Genomic DNA, 18,993 nt, shown 5'->3' on the forward strand with positions numbered 1-18,993 from the left:
AACAGCTGAAACTAATGGGAGACAAATTCAGCCCATGGACGGCAGAATAATGCTTTATGGAAAGATTTTGACAGACAGACAGGAAGACAAATAAAAAAAAACTCATTTATGACAGACAGGGAAAGGAAGCTATTCCACAGCTGTATTTCCAATCTGGTTACTATTATGTATTTACATGTTTGTGTTCAAATCTGGACGAGATGTTTGATAAGTAACAATAAGTTGGAGTTAAAAAATCTGTGAAAAGTACTGGGTCAAATGCAATGGTCAAATGCATGTGCAATGTGGGGGTAATTTTAGACCCTGTCTACTCCTAATAAGCTCAGCCATTTACTTTTATTTTTGTGTTTAATGGAACTCCTTTTCAGATGTATTGTCCAAAATGTTTAATGCCTCATCCAAACGGTAAGGGAGCTGATAGTTTGAATGAAATCAGTGTTGGAATGGAGTCAAGGAACCCATAAATTCTCCTTTAACATATACCTACAACCAATGGATGCATAAAACATATCCCTATCAAAAACGTCCTGTCCCCCAGTCCCCTAGTGAGAAGCCTACATAATAACCCATTGCAAAATGTAACAAACTCATGTAAATCTTATTTGGGGCAAAGCCCCCTAAAGGTAACATACTAGACCGCCTCCAGGACAGCCCCCATGTCCGGACAGAAAGGTTTAACGTATGGCCGGGCAGAGGGAGGTTAACCAACAGTGTTATTCTCCCGCTCACATCAAACACACACACAATTTTCCATCTGTCTCTCCACCTGCTTGCTGTTCATTAGTCAAGCCTACACACACACAAAACATGGACACATTGCTATTCAGTGACCTCAACTGACCACTACACATTCAGAGCTTGAGTCATACACACAGGTGCATATTGGATTGACTGCCTTTGCATTAGAATTCATCAATTAATATAATTGGGATAAACTTTACACACAACCCCAACACAGAGATACAAATATCACTATTGCACAACTAACAAGATGTGATGCTACACGACTGTTCCAAAATAAGAGTGAAACAGGTTTCAGCAATTGCATAGCTTTACAATTTCAACTCGATATAATATAAGAAGAATACAATTTGCCGTTTGTTGCAAACAGCAGTTTTTACGAGCGGCCCATAGACCTCAGAGTGATTAGGAGGGCCCATTACGGGACCCTGACCTAATCCAGTGTCTGGCTGACATACGGCCCTGGACATTGGGCTGATGAATTCCTCTGAAGAGACCCCAGAATAAAGATCCTCATTTGCGTGAGAGGGTCGTGATCAAAAATATTGAAAAGCCCACCAAAGAGAGGCATTGGGGCCAGAGTGTGTTGGCTTCAGGTGGTGAAGAAGCACAAAGCATTGAAATTGTGAAGGGATCTAAAGACAAATAAGGTGCTGAAAAGTCTAAATGTTGGCATTCTAAAATATTCAGTACTGGTTCAATAAAAAGAACAAGGCTGAAACGATTTCCAAGAGCCTCAAACCTTTTGAAACCACGGCCAGGACATCCATGAACACATCTGTATCAATCATGTACCACTTTCACATGTTGATACAAGGGGGCTGTGGGGATCCATTACCAACTTAAACCTGACAAGAACACTTAAACATTATCGTTCAAGTTAGTTTTTATAACACTGGAAAGGAATTTCCAGTGAAATTCCCAAGTCTCTGCTTGTGCCGCCATGCAGCGGCACATGCTAAATCAAACCAAAAACACAACTCCAGCTAGCTTTCAACACGGCAATACCCAAGAAAAATAGGATGCCTGTGTGGGAGGAGGCGTTCGAAGGGTAGGATTCCTGGATTACAAGGTTTGGCGGCGGCAGCGATCACAAGCTGCTATAAAGGATGCAGGTCAACTACAAAAGAGGCGACGCATTTAATCACCAATGCTATCGACCCTACCAACCGGGGAGAGTACTGGTCTATCGATTTCTCAAGGCGCCAAGCCCTTCTCTTGTAAATCAGGTGCTATTGGTAAAAGCAATGCATACGAACAGAGAACGTATAGAGGGCCGTGGGGCATCACTTACAAGGCACGGCGTGGCGGTAGAGGTTCTCTCGGATGGTTTGTTGCAGCTGGTGGTCGGCGGAGGACTTCTGGAAGCGCAGGCTCAAGTAGTGCTTCAGGTCCTTGTTCAGTTTGTTTCCTGTCAAGAGGAGACAAACAGGAAATGGGTGTGAGCGAGGGCATCGCACAAAATACGCTTTCCAATCCCAGGCCAGAAAAATAACACAACGTAACACAATGGCGTCATGAACGGAGAGACGTGACACATGACTACCAAGTGTGAGCAGGCCTCCCATCTTGCTTTGAGTGGAAAACTGTATGAATGGATGAGGAGGCGATGCGAGGTAAAGATGGACAGCGAGTTGGTTGTGTGCGTGGAAAGGGTTAATTGCAACGCTGCCATTGTCACTCTCATGGGTTGGCTGGCAACAAGCCACGCTTTCCCGCCGCACTAGAAAACACTACGTCTGGCACCGAGGTTCAGTGGCGACCCACGGCTAGGCCATCTGGACCTCAGACACGGAACCTCAGACACACAGTGTGTCTCTGAGGATAAGCCAGGCAGTGATGGGGAGTGTGTTGTGGGTTATGGTTTGTATCTCTGTGTGGCTTGTAGCAAGCCATGATTACAACTGATTCTGGTGAATGTTAAAGAGAAACATGAGAGAAATCAAAACGTACATGTCCAATGCAATCATGCTTTGTGAAAGAAAACAAGCACACCTTTGCACTGTATATTTCAACAACTCGGTGTCGTGATCCCTCTGTGAATAGAAATCTAGTGTTATTGTAAACCAGAAACAGCCCGTTATTAATATACCATACATCTATAGTCTCTGATTGGCAGTTTGGACCATTTGTGGCCGTCTTGGAAAAGCACCCAGTCATAAAAGGCCCAGGATTTTGTTTCCATGGAAACAATGAGTGCGTGCCTGTGTGCGCAAGTGTTGTTAAAGACGGTGGAAGCTCAGCGTGTGGATAGTTGTACAGCGAGGAAAGGGGAGGGGGGGGGGGGGACACGATGCACATTGGTTTGCAGTGCTCAATGAAGACTTGCTATCAAATATGTAACACCCCCATACAAACCACAACAATGCCAACGTCCTTCCCCCAAAATCGTGGCAAATGTAATTGACACACAGCTGGTTCTGTACAGTAGTGCTCATTCCACAGTTGAGCAGTAGTACTATACAGTACATCATCAGCCCTTCAAGCAAAGGGGTTTCTGCTAGCGTTGCACAGTATACCGATACTAGAAAGGGATCACGATACCCTCACTCAAAAAACGATACGATGCGCTAATTATTTAGCATCAATACTTTTATAAAAAAAAAAGAGAAAATATGAAAGAAAAAAATAATTTAAACGAAAGCAGCATAAACTCTCAGTCATACTCCTTGCACGCAGGGGCTAGTCAGTGGGCGTGCCCATGGACATGCCCCCCAGCTCACACACAGCAGCAGCAGGCAGTTCACTGAGCGAGTGACAGTGAGACGCAACGAGATGGCGACAGGTTCGGAAGCGCTTGCCGTCAGTCCTCGGCTTGTTGAGAAAAAGACGAGAGAAATTAATATAGAGTGTAAATAACGGATCAGAAGTGTCCATGCAAACGCGGCTATTGACACTTCTGATCCGATTAGATTTCTAATCGGAATAGATCTATTCCTATCATGTAATCCGAATGTACTCTATGTATGGCATTTACAAAAGTGGTAAGGGTACGTCCGTATGTCTCTCATGCACAACCATTATGTTGGTCTGGACTTATATGATATATGTAAGGGATAATGTTGTACAGAACGCCGACAGGGCGAACCAGACCCCGGCGGGAAGCGGAGGTGTCTTGCATCGCCCTGAAGGGTATTATTTTCGATAATGACCGGCGACGTTCTATACATTATCCCGCTTATTACACAGCTCCTTGACCAAACGAAACAATATCTTCACACGGTGTGTCTTTTTACAATTACCATTCGTAGGGTTGATCAGTAGAGAAATAGTCTGCCAAAGACGTTGACGTCGTTTAGCAACCGTCACGCTGGGGTTGATAAGTTACCGGACTACTTGCGGAGTGCTAAGAAAGACGTGAATCAGGCAAAAACTCCACCTTCCTTGACAGCTGTCTAGTTCGGTGTGCATAAAAGTACAGATGGACCAATTGCGAACGACTGCAGCTGCTGATACCATCTCTCTAAGTTAAAAAGTAGCCGCACCGCCCCAAAACCAAAAAAAATCGGAATAAGTGTATACATGTCGATTATAGCTGACTATACCACCTCTTCTATTCCGCACGGAATTCTATTCTGATCAGAGAATTGTATTCCGATTGAGGCGTATTATATATATTAACACGCCGCAATCGGAATACAATTCTCTACAAGAAAAAGAACCTTACTTTTTAAACTGAAATGTGGTATTAATGCATTGTACTCTATTACATCGGATGATGCCTTTGTGGTCACTCAGTTTTATTTTGCACTTAACCAAGTTCTCTTTTGGCCTAATCTCAAAATATCTCTTTCTAAGCTACTTAGCTACTCCAGACCCTTGTGCAGGTCGAACTCAATTCGCCGGAAGAATGGGTGGGGCTACCCATGCTAGCATTGTATAGCCTACACATCGCTTTTTTAACAATAGATAATCACGAAAATGTTTTACTGGTACACATTGAGGTTTGGCCTTTGACTTTGGCCTCATCAAATTACTACTCAAACCCCATGAAGAGAGGGCCGTGTCATACAGGTGTAACACTGAACAGTGAAGATAAATGATAGGTTGGATTTTGTTTCAGAGTACTACGATAAACAAGCTGCAGGATATGGATATGGGGGGGGGGGGGGGGATAACAGTTGACCCTGTGACCACAAGCGTAAATCCCTCCTCAACACGATAATTAGAAACAACGATTACCCTAAGAGCCCACCTGCAACGGATTTTACATTAGCCAACTACAACAACCTTGATGTAGGCAGAAGGGAGGTAGGGGGAGGTAGGGGGAGGAAGGGGGAGCGTGTAGCAGAGGGGGACAGAGGAGGGGAGCAAGGAGAGAGACGGGAAAAGACAGTGGGAAGACACAGGTACAGAAGGTATGGAGGGAGAAAGACAAGAGAAACTGAAAAGGGCGAAAAGAGAAAAAAGAAGTGAAAAAAAACGTGGACCAGCACGACAAAGACAACGTAAAAAATTTCAGAGACATTAAAAGCACAGGCAAAACTTTCAAGGCATTCTCCTAAACACTGACTGCCTGCATGCCTGCCTGATGCCCCCCCACCCTACCCAACCCCCACCCGGCCCTCCCTTCATTCCTGCCCTCGAGTCCTCTCTGATCAGCCAGCCGAGGCTCTGCTCCGACACGCGAAGCCGGGCATGGCACCGGGCAGACCTTGGTTGGCAGTTGACATCTGTATCCACAAGGCAAAAAAAAGACCCCAAACACCACTGAAACTCTCTCTCTCTCTCTCTCTCTCTCTCTCTCTCTCTCTCTCTCTCTCTCTCTCTCTCTCTCCTCTCTCTCTCTCTCTCTCTCCTCTCTCTCTCTCTCTCTCTCTCTCTCTCTCTCTCTCTCTCTCTCTCTCTCTCTCCTCTCTCTCTCTCTCTCTCTCTCTCTCTCTCTCTCTCTCTCTCTCTCTCCCTCTCTCCCTCTCTCTCTCTCTCTCTCCCCCTCTCTCTTTCTCTCCCCTCTCTCTCTCTTAGTAACACAAGATCACTCACATTCCTGCTGAGGGAAACAAATCATACACACACCATCATCATTACATATCCTAGGCTGGAGCCAGGCAGCCCGGCCTCTAGTCAGACCGCTGCTGAACTCTCTTCACGTCAAGTTATTCCTCCCGTTGTGCTTGCGGACTAGAGCTGTGGTTTCTGGGATTCCGAGGACAGTCCAAGCCCTAATCGCCGAGCTCCTCATTAGTTACATGTCTCTCTCCACGGAGGGAGCCCAGCCCCCCTCGAGAGCGTACACCCCTCGTAATGGTGGAACTTGGAAAAACACAAGAGTTCTCACCAGCTAGGAAGCGCCAGTCTAACTGACATAGCAGAACGGCAGTCATATGCCACGCTGCCAGGCGGTTTTAGGCCCAGCCAGACTACGATTTGGCAGCGTCAACGCTTGGCCTGGACTCCAGTGTTGTATCACAGTTGAATACACAAACAGTCTGGCACCCAAGCTAACAAATAAGCTTTTTTTTTTCCCTTCTCTCTTTTTCAATTGTCTGCTCATCATCAAGGGATGCCAGATAATAGTCTCCCTGATTAAGAGGAAAAATGTCTTCCTTTCATGTGGGTCGTTTATTGTTCAATTTACTTTCAACCAAGTAGTGGGGGAGTCCAGGAATCTTAAAACATAAACAGTATTGTGCTCCTCGCTTCCATACTGCCATGTTCAGTTAACATGAGAGCCAGGATATGCATCCCGGGGTCTCTGCTATCATCTTGAGTCTGGTCCTCATTGAGACACTCATCCCCTGCTCTAGTTAATCAGACAATCAGGGGGCTGTTCACCTCTTGATCACCTCGATCTGCGGCCCGCGCCCACGGTCCAACAACCAGCTTCCTAGAAGGGCTGATCCATAAGCAGATCCTCGCCATACTGGTGTCAGAGTTTGGTCAATGACCAGAAATAAGCTCTCGTTATAGGTCTGCTTTCTTTACAATTAGCGACTGAACCACAGTTTGTGTCTCCAGTGGTACCTTCCTGGGTGATGAACAGCGAATCAATGGGCAAACATTGTAAAGTGTTTAGCCAATGACAAATTAATGACATCTCAAGTCCTATGTGAGTCAGACAACATGCCAGAGGGGGAGAATTACAGCTGTGGATGATTAGAAAATATATCACAAAATCGATATAATTGCATTATTTAATGGATAAATATAGATGATCCCACAAAGCCACTGCTCGTGTATATTTCTATCTATTAATTTACCAAACAATCTAGAGCCGTAGGCAATTTGTCAGTCTCATATATTCCCATGGGGCTTGAAAGAGATCTTTGATACAAGTCTCTCGGCATATGTCCATGTGTGTGTGGTAGTGTTTAAGGGCCCATCGCTGCTCTCTATTTCTGCCTTCCTTAACGGTGAAGGCCAGTTCCTGTCTCCATGGCAACGAAAGGAGGATGAGCAAGGAGGCTGCTGTGTTGGTGGCAAATGAGAATGGCTTGGTGCCACCTGCTGGCCTTCTATGATATTACATAAACATTTGACCAAAATAAAAATATAAGCCAGAAAGCTTGTGTCCTGGCCTGACGATTGAGAGTAGGTTCTACAGTAGCCGGGTAATCCAGTCCAGAATCAATAATATCAACCATATGATCCTGTATCAGTGTATTTAAAGCCTTGGTGAATGTATTTAGAAGTACCTTTAACATAAGCAACTACAAATGTAACACACACACACACACACACACACACACACACACACACACACACACACACACACACACACACACACACACACACACACACACACACACACACACACACACACACACACACACACACACACACACCTCCCTGGGGCGAGGGAAAGCAGGTTTCTAATCAATACTCGGGCTTGTGTTGTTTGTCCCCAAATTGAGGAAGAAATGCAATAAGACAATAAGTGTCGGGCAGTGGCTGCTATGGTTTGAATGGCACAAGCGGCCTTTCTCTGTGGTGGTAAATCCTACGTAATTATCATTGTCCTTTTACCCTTTCAATCGTTTGCTTAAACCCCGGCGCACAGCCAATAACCTAAATCCCTTCTGTGTTGTGCAGAATATTTTCCACACAACAAGGAGCAATATGATTTAGGCAATGGTTCAGTGTTCTGCGAGGGGGGGGAAAACGCTGGGTACAGTCATTCCAAGGGAAAGCAATAAACATAAAATCACATCTCTCGGCAGTAAGATTGTTTGTTCTTGCCTTTAATACCAACTGCACTGGAGGCACGCAAGCCCAGAAGCAGGAAGACTGGTAAAACTGCTATGACGCCGTTCACAGTCTACCCTCCCCCCCCAGCTCCCCGCGAAACACAAGGGGAAATAACACATTTTAGGTACAGAAAGAAAAAAAGTGACTTAAAGAGCAAGAGGTTTAAAAACAACCCTCTTTTTCACAAGATGTCCATGACCATCCATGAAACTATTTGGAGCCATGGTTAGAAATATGTCCTCTGCTTACTAGCTAGTTAATCATTCCAGATTGCTTTAATTGATCGCATCCTGGCAATGGATAAAAAAAACAGCATATCTCCAACACTAATGCTCATAGAAATTACGAATAAATCACAAAATATGAATATATAGGGCTCCCACAAGCTCTTGGAGAAGGTGTCCCTCCATCCCAGTTGTGTTTATTCAACCACTATTCCTAGTCTCAAGTGTGTATACTATTAGTGCCCCCCCTGGTGGTGTAGATGGAGAAAAGCACATACCAAAAATGTGCGAGTTGCCAGCAGAACAGTACTTACTTGCAGTATGTCGTTGTGCGATGATATAGTGCTTATATATATTGTAAGCACTATGTGTGTGTCTACTATTCAATATCAAAAAAAATTGAAATATGAACTACTTCCAAGAGTATGAATCAATCTAACGTGTCTTTGATACTTTTGCCTTGAATATCATTTTACCATCTATTAGGGTGGAGGGGAGCTTCCTCTCTGAAGGTTCACTGACCCATTTTCTTCGCCCAATCATCCTACCCCTCCGCAAACCCCAGATGTGCAAAAACACACACACACACACTCACACTCACACACACACATTAATTAGAATGTAGCATTGCCTTGCCGTTGCCCTTCATCATTGGTAGACGACGACAGATTGATTGAAATGGAAAGGTTGCACGTCCCTAAGGCTGACACTCTATATTACAATGTACAGATACACAGAGAGATGAGACAACACTCTGGGTCTATTGAAGATGGAGGAACACGCATGCTGCTGTAACATGAATAACAAGCATCACTCATTCCAACAGGCTGGCTGATTGGCCTGCACACAGACTGTGCTGCAGTGAGCAGCACCTCAGCTGAATGCGATGGTTGGTTGGTTTGTTTGAGGTCTGCATGGATGAACTGTTAAAGCTGCAAATGAGCTCCGGTCCAAACGCATGCCTTAACGCACACATAATTGCGAATGTTCAATGAAGCAACGCTTCTTTTTAGTGAGGGAGTGAGTGGTCTCGAGTCGGAATTGGATGGATCCTTGTTCCCATATGTTTTCTGAGTAAAAGCCTGTGCATGGGTGCATTGCTGTTCCTGCATGCATGTGAGCTATTTCATTTGTGGGCCATGTGCCGTGTGTGATCAGTGGACAGGACACAGATAATAAATATTTATATTAGTGCTGTCAGTTAAACGCGTTATTAACGGCGTTAACGCAAACCAATTTTAACAGCGTTAATATTTTATCACGCGATTAACGCAATTATTAGTAATTTAGTAATTATTATTATTAATAAAATAAATAAAAAGTTTGTATGTACATCGTTTAATTGCACTATAGGCTTTTTTTTTGTATCGTCCTGTTTTGATCAGTATATGCCAATGTTGTTATCAATAAAAAAACATTTAACCAACGCAAGCAGATGCACTTCTCCATGTTGATAAGAGCATTAAAATGAGAAAAATTTATGGGACAAAGAAATCAAGGGATATTTAGCATAGAAAAAAAATTGCGATTAATCGTGATTACTTGCGATTAAATCGTGAGTTAACAATGGCATTAATGCGATTAATCGCGATTAAATATTTTAATCGCTTGACAGCACTAATTTATATACATGCTGCCCTCTGTCCCTGCCTATGCCACATACAGAGCGATAAAGGGAGTTAATGTGGCGCAGTGTAATAGGAGTAATGTAGTACAATAAAACAAGGGTTTCCTAAAGGAGGTTTTGTCAGCCTCCTTACTGAGCAGAACCGAGAACTACGCTTGCTCGGTAATGTGTCGACATCTTCTCGTCGTACACAACAGTAGCTAGGTGGTGGGGCATGAAAGAAGCTGCGCAACAAGCATGTACCACGTTGTGAACTTCACGAACCACATAATGATACATCCAATGGGGACACCCACATATCCAAACTGTTGAGCGAGAAACTCTGCTGTATTTGCACAAGCCCACACAACCACACCACAGATGGGCACACACTTCAAACAAGTTTCTCCAGCTCTATTAGCTGTTTGTTTGTGTGTGCTCGCCCGCGTGTGCGTGTGTGTATGCATATTATAACTACACGTACAGCAGTACCATTCACTGTCGGCCCCATTAAAAAAAAAAAAATGTGGGAAGAAAATAATAAAGTCAATAATTGAATTTAATTCAGGCATTGAAGTGCTGCTGTTAGAACAAATGCAAAGAGATTAGTATAAAAATAAGTCAGAAAGTCCCAATGCACTGGCTTAGCAGTGGTTAAGGCGCAGCAAGCCATAAATGCTTACTTTGTGACGAATCAGTTCATTCGGTCGTCCTTGTGTGTTTTCGACATGTGATCTTGTAAAACCTTCTATGGGCAGGCTGGGACCATTAAGCCACTAGTTTCATTTTGTGCGCTTTTATTTTTTAGAACATTGGGGACACACGTTGGAAAGCAACAGTGGCGTTCTGAATAGAAATGCACTTAAAAGTTGGTGCAATTGCGAGTTTCCTAGGGAAAGAAAAAAAAGGGAAAGGATGGAAAATAGACCTTGAGAAAATACAGATTGATTCATGATCACAGGAAAGGAGTTAGTAATGTAAAAAATGTTAATGAAAAAAGAACATTGTGAATAGACACAAAATAGTTTTGAACGGACAGAAGATTTGGAGGAAGAAAAAGAGAAAATAAGTGGCCAAAAAGCTGAGTGGGCCGGAAAGGGGAGACATCAGGAGAGGAAAGGGAGGGTCGGCTGGTGAAGAGAGAGGGGGAGGGAAAGAAAGAAAGAAAGAAAGAAAGAAAGAAAGAAAGAAAGAAAGAAAGAAAGAAAGAAAGAAAGAAAGAAAGAAAGAAAGAAAGAAAGAAAGAAAGAAAGAAAGAAAGAAAGAAAGAAAGAAAGAGATGAGTGGTGGCCTGGCAGGGGGCCAAAACTAGGAGTGTGCCACAGATGTGCCCCGGCCACACAGGGCGGAATGTGCTGAGTGGACAGGAACGCCCTTCATCACCCTCTCTCTCTCTCCATCCAACACACACACACACACACACACACACACACACACACACACACACACACACACACACACACACACACACACACACACACACACACACACACACACACACACACACACACACACACACACACACACACACACACAGTTTGTGCAGCCATCACTCCATCACACACTTATTAGACAAGTGGTAGTAGTCAATAGAGAGACAGGACCACCCACCCAACAGGTCAGCCAGGCTCTTAGATGAACTGCCATCTGCTGTACTTGGGGACTCTTTATGGGAAGAAATATTTGAGTTTGATGTACTTTTATGACAATAAATGGGCCGTGTTTTATAGATTTTCTATTCTCAGAAGTATATGATTTACCCACTTCTAATACGTTTAATGGAAAGAAATGACAGCCACAAGTTGTTGACGGCGCCCTCGCCTGGTGGTCCTAAGCAGAAACACACAACCACTACAAAGGCAGAAGCGAAGGGCCAACTGTGTTTAAAATGCCCGCACACGCCCAAAGGAAAAACCAAGCGTTCCTAACGGGCTGTTACCGCATGCTTGTCTCCTGGGCCTGATATACGTTTTAATAAAGGTTAACGTTTACAGAATAAGAGCCCACTGGGGCATTATACCATAAGGTGCTTGTGGACAACGCCAAGTTGCTTGTGTATGTTGGCATCCTCGTACATTTCCACTTCCTCTGTCCGCATATCCCGCTGCCAATTCAGTTTTTTTCCCCCTGTTCCATCTTGGTGATGAAGCCTGGATCAATAGCACACAGCTCCAGCTTCCGGGGGATCAATACAGTAGAAAAGAGGTGCTGCTAGGCCTAGTAACAGGCAGATTTGAGTGACACAGTGAGGCTTGGGGACAGGCCGGGGGGGCGGGGCCTTGTGGTTCTCCTGGGATTGGGGGTTATTAAGTGTCGGAGCTTAATGGCTGGAAAGAAAGATGTCATCTTTATGACTTGGGAGGGAAAAGTGTCTCTGAAAGCATTTCTATCTCCCTCCCAATTCCACACAAACACGGACAGATGGACTGAAATGGCCAGGGAGATAGACCAGGATCTTTCCCAGGCCAGGTACATTGTTCAAGATACACAAAACCATCTTTTATAAAAAACGGATGCAAAATCGTTTAGCACTTTGCGCTCTGCACAAATCCTTTCCATAAGTTGGAAAGTGCAACACCATAACTAAGGCAGAAACTTACGTGCATAATGCCATCAAGGTATGTGTTCCGGCAGCAATATTCCACAGCTGTATTCAGATATGCCATTTTGAAAATAACATGCGTCCAATGCCCTATAATGGAGAGGAAATGTACCGTTTCTTTTAGAGGCTTTAATGGTGTTGATGTTAGTGATCACAGCTAGGTCAGCCAGAGCTGCAGTACTAGTCATGTGTGCGTCATCCGGAATCAGACCTGGCTTAATGCTTCACAGGTCTGAGAATTACACGCTCCACGCTGGCCGAAAGTAGGCCCTACCGACTTTACAAGAGTTAAGGGATGCGGAAATGATGACTTACAGTACATGTAAAAGCGTACAAATTATGAGAGTGGTTGTTAATATAGACACAACATTTCATCAAAAAAATTAAAACGAGGGACCCTTCTCTCAGGGAATGTCAAGAAACAAAAAAAACACATTAAAACAGTCAAAATAACCCAAACCAACCCAAGATCCAAGGTAACAACGCTGCCTTGATGATGAAGTGACAATCACTTGCGAAAACAGACTGGTCAAAAGCAAAACACTAAATCCTTTTTACCGACCACAAAGAGCCAGCAGTGTACATAGATATCATCTGCCAGGTGAGGGTGTGGCATGAAAATCCACGGCGGTGACACAACATCTCATGGAGGACCGCAAAATGAATCTGTCTCCTCCGAGTTTTGTGATGGAGCCTAAGGCCTGCACCCCAGTCAACCTCTCTGTCTGTCTCTCTCGCTCCCCAAGAACAAGCAATATATTTGAGAGAGAAAGATAAAGAGAGAGACAGAGACACAGAGAGACATACACAGAGACATAGAGACATAGAGACCGAGTAGAAGGGGGGGAGAAGATAACATCTCTGTGGCTAAAAGCATCTAATCAGAACCTATGAGTGAGCGGTTGTCGTGTTGCACCACTTTGTATTGTTCCTCCCCGTGCTGGCACATTTCTGACTGCTCAGACTGTGTGGTAAATCAATGTTTTCAGGAGTGCATGGCTTGGGGGACTCAATCTGTCGTTGCATCGCAGCGGCATGCGGCGCAGACTGCTGCAGACAGTTGCTTCGAGATAATAACACAGATGGCGGAAGACAGGACAATTTACTAGGCAGGGCAGTTAGATGTAGGGGGAGGAGAAGAGTGAGGAGGTGCCACTTTCTGGAAACACAATTTGCCGCAGCTTAAATACATCGCTATGGCAAGAGAGAGAGAGATAGAGAGAGCGACGGCGAGATGAAGGAGAACATAAGGAACAACCATAAACTCAAGGAGTCCTTGTAATTCGGTCAGTCTTAGAGTGCTAATGAGCAAGGCACTCGACGAGGCAACAGGGAAGAAGAGCCTTAACCCCTATGCTTGAATACAGCCACTCATGCTTGAATACGGAGACAACAGGGAAGTCTGAAAAAAGAAATGCCCAGACAGCCATCAGTAGGGACTTGCACTACATCACACCCTGTCTTTTTTAGAAAAAACAAAGAACAACACAGAGATTGGGAGGCTGATGGACAGCCAATGAAGAAAAAACAGACAGCCAGACAGACTGAGTGAGCCGAGAAGAGAAGGGAGCTAAAAAGAGGCTAGTAGACACAGTGATGGGATTGTAAACAAGCCAAACCACAGCGATTCCAGACTGGGCCATTACTGTGATTCAATTAGCTTCCCTATCAGATCTGGCCCCTTATCTGATCCAAGTTCCATCTATTTTCAACCCATTTTGATACCACATAGTCTTGAAGCCTCCGCTAAAGCAGCACATTTGTTTAAAGTCAAATGCGGAGAAGTGGCCGAAACTCTACAGAAGTCCTCTCATTAGTAATAATAAAAATGGCTCTGCTGCCCAGGGCTCTGGGGAGGTACTTAACTCCTCGTTTATATGCAGATGAGCCGCCAATCAGTAACAGCCCAGTGAACTTGGGTGGAGGTAGCGATGTGTGCCAAACGTTCACTTTAAATCCCCAGGAAAAGCATTCAATGACCAGGCCTTCTCTCAGAACCAGTGAGAGATTGAAGTGTTCAAGGTGGGCAGATTTTCTATTAACAAGGCAGGAGAAGGCTGAAAAGATCATGCCAAAGGCAAGACTTAGTCAAGAATTTGTCAAGTTTGATTCTCCACTCAATAATCTAGGCTGACCTGTGTAGATGAGCACCTCACATCCAACTCATGGATTGCACGTAAACAAACAGAGCTGAAGATCGAATACAAGCCAAGCATGAAACAACAATCCTCCAATTTCCCAGAGAAACAAACGCAGGAACTCAGCACTTCACCTTGGTTTAATGAGTCCTCCTTCAGTTGTTCCTGTTTGAGAGGATGGAACAATTTATTTTTGTTCTTGTTGTTGAGATCCAATCAGTGGTTACTGTATGGTTTAGTTTACACTATGGAAAACCACAGACTCCCATTACACTTCAGACATCTGGTTCACTCCGACATTCAGGGTTCTCATAATATAAGAGTAGGGGGCACGTAGAAATGGGAGAAGTGTGCCAACTTTGTTCAATAACTCATTGGTGGGGTGTATATATTCCAAGCAAATTGTAAAACAAAGAACACACCAAAGTAATAGGATAAATGATGATGTAAAATTAAGCAATTTTCTTTTAGCCTCAACACTAAGTCACATTTTATAGCAGCACAAACTGCTTACATGGCAGACTGGGACTTGTACTATCAATATCAAACAGAAAAAGCTTATGAACCAGAAGTAAAATAATATACCCGTAAACAAACTATGACGTTGTAATTGCTATTTAGATCTGGCCGAATTTTTTATGGATATGTCAGAGGTGTCTTGCTAATTGACTTTTAAAAGTGGACAAGTACGGGGCGAACAGCACCAGATATCTGTAGAGTAGAAAGCGCTAATGTGTTAAACTCGTACATGAATCGACCCGATGCTAATTTCTAACAGACCTGTTTCATTAGCCCATCAATATAGCATTGTAGAATACAGTGAGGTAATTAGCAGGACTACAGGACCCAACTTCAAGACCATAGATAGGACCCTTCAAGACTTTGTTGTCCTCCTATCCTTCAGAGATGCAGATAATCCCAGCCTCCAAGACTTGAGAGTTCACCCCCAGTTGTATCCAGAGAGGTCTTCCAACCGCCTGTTCATTGGCATAATGGATGCATTGTAACTGCCTGGAATAGCGCTAACAGCACCAAAAATGCAGACAACTAATTATGCTGGTCATGCATATATGTGTAAACATCGTGGAAATGAATGTCCTGGACTGGAGTGAACCAAACACTTTGAGTAGACACTTTCCAACCAATTGAGGGTAGGCTTGAGTCGGTACCGAGCAAGACTATACGTTAACTCTCCAGCAGGTAAGCCTTCTGCCTCCCATTGACACAACCACACAAACAAAAATGTTCCAATCATCCCAAAAGCAAAAGGCAGGATTTGGAAGTGGCAACTCGGGCCGCTGCATTGACCGCACTTGAACTCCAGGGGGAAATCTTACATGATGGCATAATAGACAGGAAAACAAACATTGGAATGAAGTGAATAAACTGGGAGGGAAATTTTGGTGTGTGTGCGTGTGCGTGTGTGTGTGTGTGTGTGTGAATGCTAATCCACATTCACCTGGTGAAGACGACAGAGATTCAATTAATTAAAATCGACTCCGCTAGATCGGGCAACAGGCATCATGGCAACAATGAGTTGCCACAGTTTAACGCCTTCCTCTCCATCTCTCCCCCAAACATTCTCAGCGCTCCACAGCTCAGCCCATAAGAAAGGCAGTTAAACTCAACACCGGACTAGGCCCTTCATCCGTGGGTCAGATGGGGCGAGAGCTGATAAGGCCAAAGATGATAAGAGAGCTCATAGGCTCAGAGGATGAACAACTCTGGGGCAGTATATAGTTTGACTAGCTAAAAAGGTTCTGGGTTCGAAGCCCAATCTCCTGAGTCTTCAGTCTCATAGGGATCCTTGAGCAAGATGCCTATATCCCACCTGCTTGATATGATGTATCTGAAGCCCCTTTGTTTTTGAAAAGGTCGGACAAAATAAAAAATAAAAACATCATCGCAAGTGGAGTGTTGAAACTAACCGGTGTGCTTACAGAAGTGCAGTAGCCTGAGCGTTTCCCATGTAGGGTAGCAAGGGATAAAAACTTTCCATTAGAAAACAAAGTGAGAAAATCCCATTTGACTCCCATGAGGCAGCTTTTTGGAAGCAGTGTCCTTCAGGAGGAATGAGGTTTTACAGACATATTAGGGAGCGTCTCTTCCTACATTCTTCCAGAGATTTTATCTAACAATCTGTGTGTTGATGCAACACAAATCCATCAAGAGAAACAAGGAGGACTTAGGAATTTTGAGATTAACAGTCATGGGTGTGTGCACGTATCATGACTCTCCACACCACCAAAACTCGCACCAGCTCACCTCCCAATCAAAACCATTCTTGCCATGAAGGTTGTGCTTGATGCCATTAAAAGCTAATTTGGCGCATTGATGGTCGCTTGGCCACAAGGGCTTATAACCTGGTGAAAGTGGCTGTAATTTAAATAAATGAACACCCTAAAATAGCACTTGCTTGCTAGGAAGTGTTAAATGGTCCGCAACAGAGACAGCGCTGTGGGGTGGCAGAGAGTCTGATGAATGAATCAACAGGTTTGTACGTTGGTTATGTTTTGTGTGTGAGTGTGTGTGTGGGAGGGGGACTTATCAACCTCACACCAGAGTGAAGGTTAGTTTTAATTTTTACGAATTCTTAGAAAATCTCATCAAAAAGGATAAGGTTCATCTAAATTAAGGGGGGCATGAGTTGGACAGTGTAGATCTGGAGGGAGTTGAATACACACAACACTAGGTGGAGGTAGGGGTGGGCGGGCAGAAAATATTCAGAGTGTGGGAGAGGAAAAAAGAGACGGGGATTTGGTTTAAACATCCCGAGAGGTTGCGCTCCAGTAATTGATCCATCATGAGTTCATCAACTCCAAGAAATATGAAGTAATTAGTTAGAATGGAAATGACAAGGAACGTGGAGTGGGCTTGTGTCATAACAATGTATCAATTTAATTTAGAAAAGAAATCCAAGATGTAACATTTCAATCCAAGCAAACCCCAGTATACATTACAATGATTACATCAACCAAATTACAAATGTGTTAAGCCCATGAATACAATGTTGAATACACGGTTGTCAATCGTTGCGAGTTTTGAGCACACTCGTTGAAACACTAACAGCTTGAAGCTTGTTTTATTTATAGTAGCCGCCGCTGGTCATTTTTCATCAAACAGTGAATCTTACATGGCCACATTTGCTAATAATAAAGTCAATGATGTTGCATATCCAGGACGATAAAACTAGAATACAAGGGATTTCCAAGAACGTAACGCTGAATCCGAAGCTCACACCCTTGACATGAAAGCCTGAGAAATAAATTGTAAATTATTGTTTTTGTTATCATCATGAGCTAAAACATTACCCAGCTTGAAAAACCAACCAATTCTCATCTCCACTCTCATCGCTACCCTCATCGATTCAGAAAGGGGAACCGATGTGCCGGCTCTCTGAGGCAGTGTTTTAAGGATGTGTTTAAGGGCTTGCTGTACCACACAGTATACAGCGCTCGTAATGCCCAGTCATCTGTGTGAGATTAGGCCTTCAAAGCCCCTGGGCTGGCAAATCCATGCTACTAGCCACGCACCCACAGTTTGCAGAGGTCAAGAGATCATCGGAGAGCAGACCCACAACAGATGTTCGCTCCATTTATAACAGAATAGCCATGAAGAAGAATCTTGCAACGGACAAACAGACTTAGGGAAGGGAGTGGGCTCATGCGGGTCAATCATTGAGCCAGGACCTGATTCGATTACCGAATTAGCTTTACGCAATATTCAATTTGGGTCAATATTATGAGCAGGTTCAACACATTGATGACGCCTCTTGTTTTCCTAGTCAAAAATGTCCGGATAATATCCACTCTCTTACAGGGATGTTCTCGACTAGTGGTGCAGCGCTTTGTAGTCGGCATTAGAAATACCGGTCGGCTTAATGCTCTTTTGTTTCTCTCTCTGATAAAGGCATCACGAAAGGCATCACTAAATAAATCACGAAAACACACACCATGTACTATTGATAGCAATAATGCAAATAAGAACCAGAAGGGGCTTTTAATGGGTCACCCTAATAACCAAAACATCAAATCATTCAAAGAATAAATCCCTTTATACTGGTCTCACCACCACTCTTCCACCCAGTCAGTTACTGCGGTCAGGTCAGGTGCGCTGACGTTCCCGATAAGTTGGGTCTTTTCATGACTTCCCTTTAAACACCCGTTTTATATACAGTAGAAATTGTATGAAAGACATTGGATGCATAAAAGAGCTCCTGCTCCCGCTCTCTGCCCTGAGCACGGGGCGGCACTCAGCTTCTCTAGACGCTCCGGGGGTGCATTGCAGTCTGTTTCACAGTGAAATAAACCACGATCCACTGGATTATAGGTACTTATGTCTTTACTGAGTGTGGGCGAACGGAGCAGCTCACAGGAACGGCCTGCTCAACCAGTAACAGATCGATTAAATTAATTAGAAGAGAATAAAAGAACCGCGATCTTGGCTATGACGTATCTTGAAAGACAACGATTTATTTTGGGATGTAACACCCGG

General features: G+C 44.0%; 1 protein-coding gene across 2 annotated transcripts in view; it reads right to left on the reverse strand.

The window, feature by feature from the left end:
- LOC130402642 (membrane-associated guanylate kinase, WW and PDZ domain-containing protein 1-like) overlaps positions 1-18,993 on the reverse strand; it is a 101,421-nt gene that overhangs the window by 60,465 nt on the left and 21,963 nt on the right. For both annotated transcript variants that reach the window (XM_056606893.1, XM_056606892.1), the window contains exon 2: positions 2,036-2,152. In XM_056606893.1, coding sequence (XP_056462868.1) covers positions 2,036-2,152 — 117 coding nt within the window. The remainder of the gene's footprint in view (positions 1-2,035; positions 2,153-18,993) is intronic.

The sequence above is a fragment of the Gadus chalcogrammus genome, chromosome 13 (genome assembly GCF_026213295.1).
Source record: "Gadus chalcogrammus isolate NIFS_2021 chromosome 13, NIFS_Gcha_1.0, whole genome shotgun sequence".
Taxonomy (NCBI): domain Eukaryota; kingdom Metazoa; phylum Chordata; class Actinopteri; order Gadiformes; family Gadidae; genus Gadus; species Gadus chalcogrammus.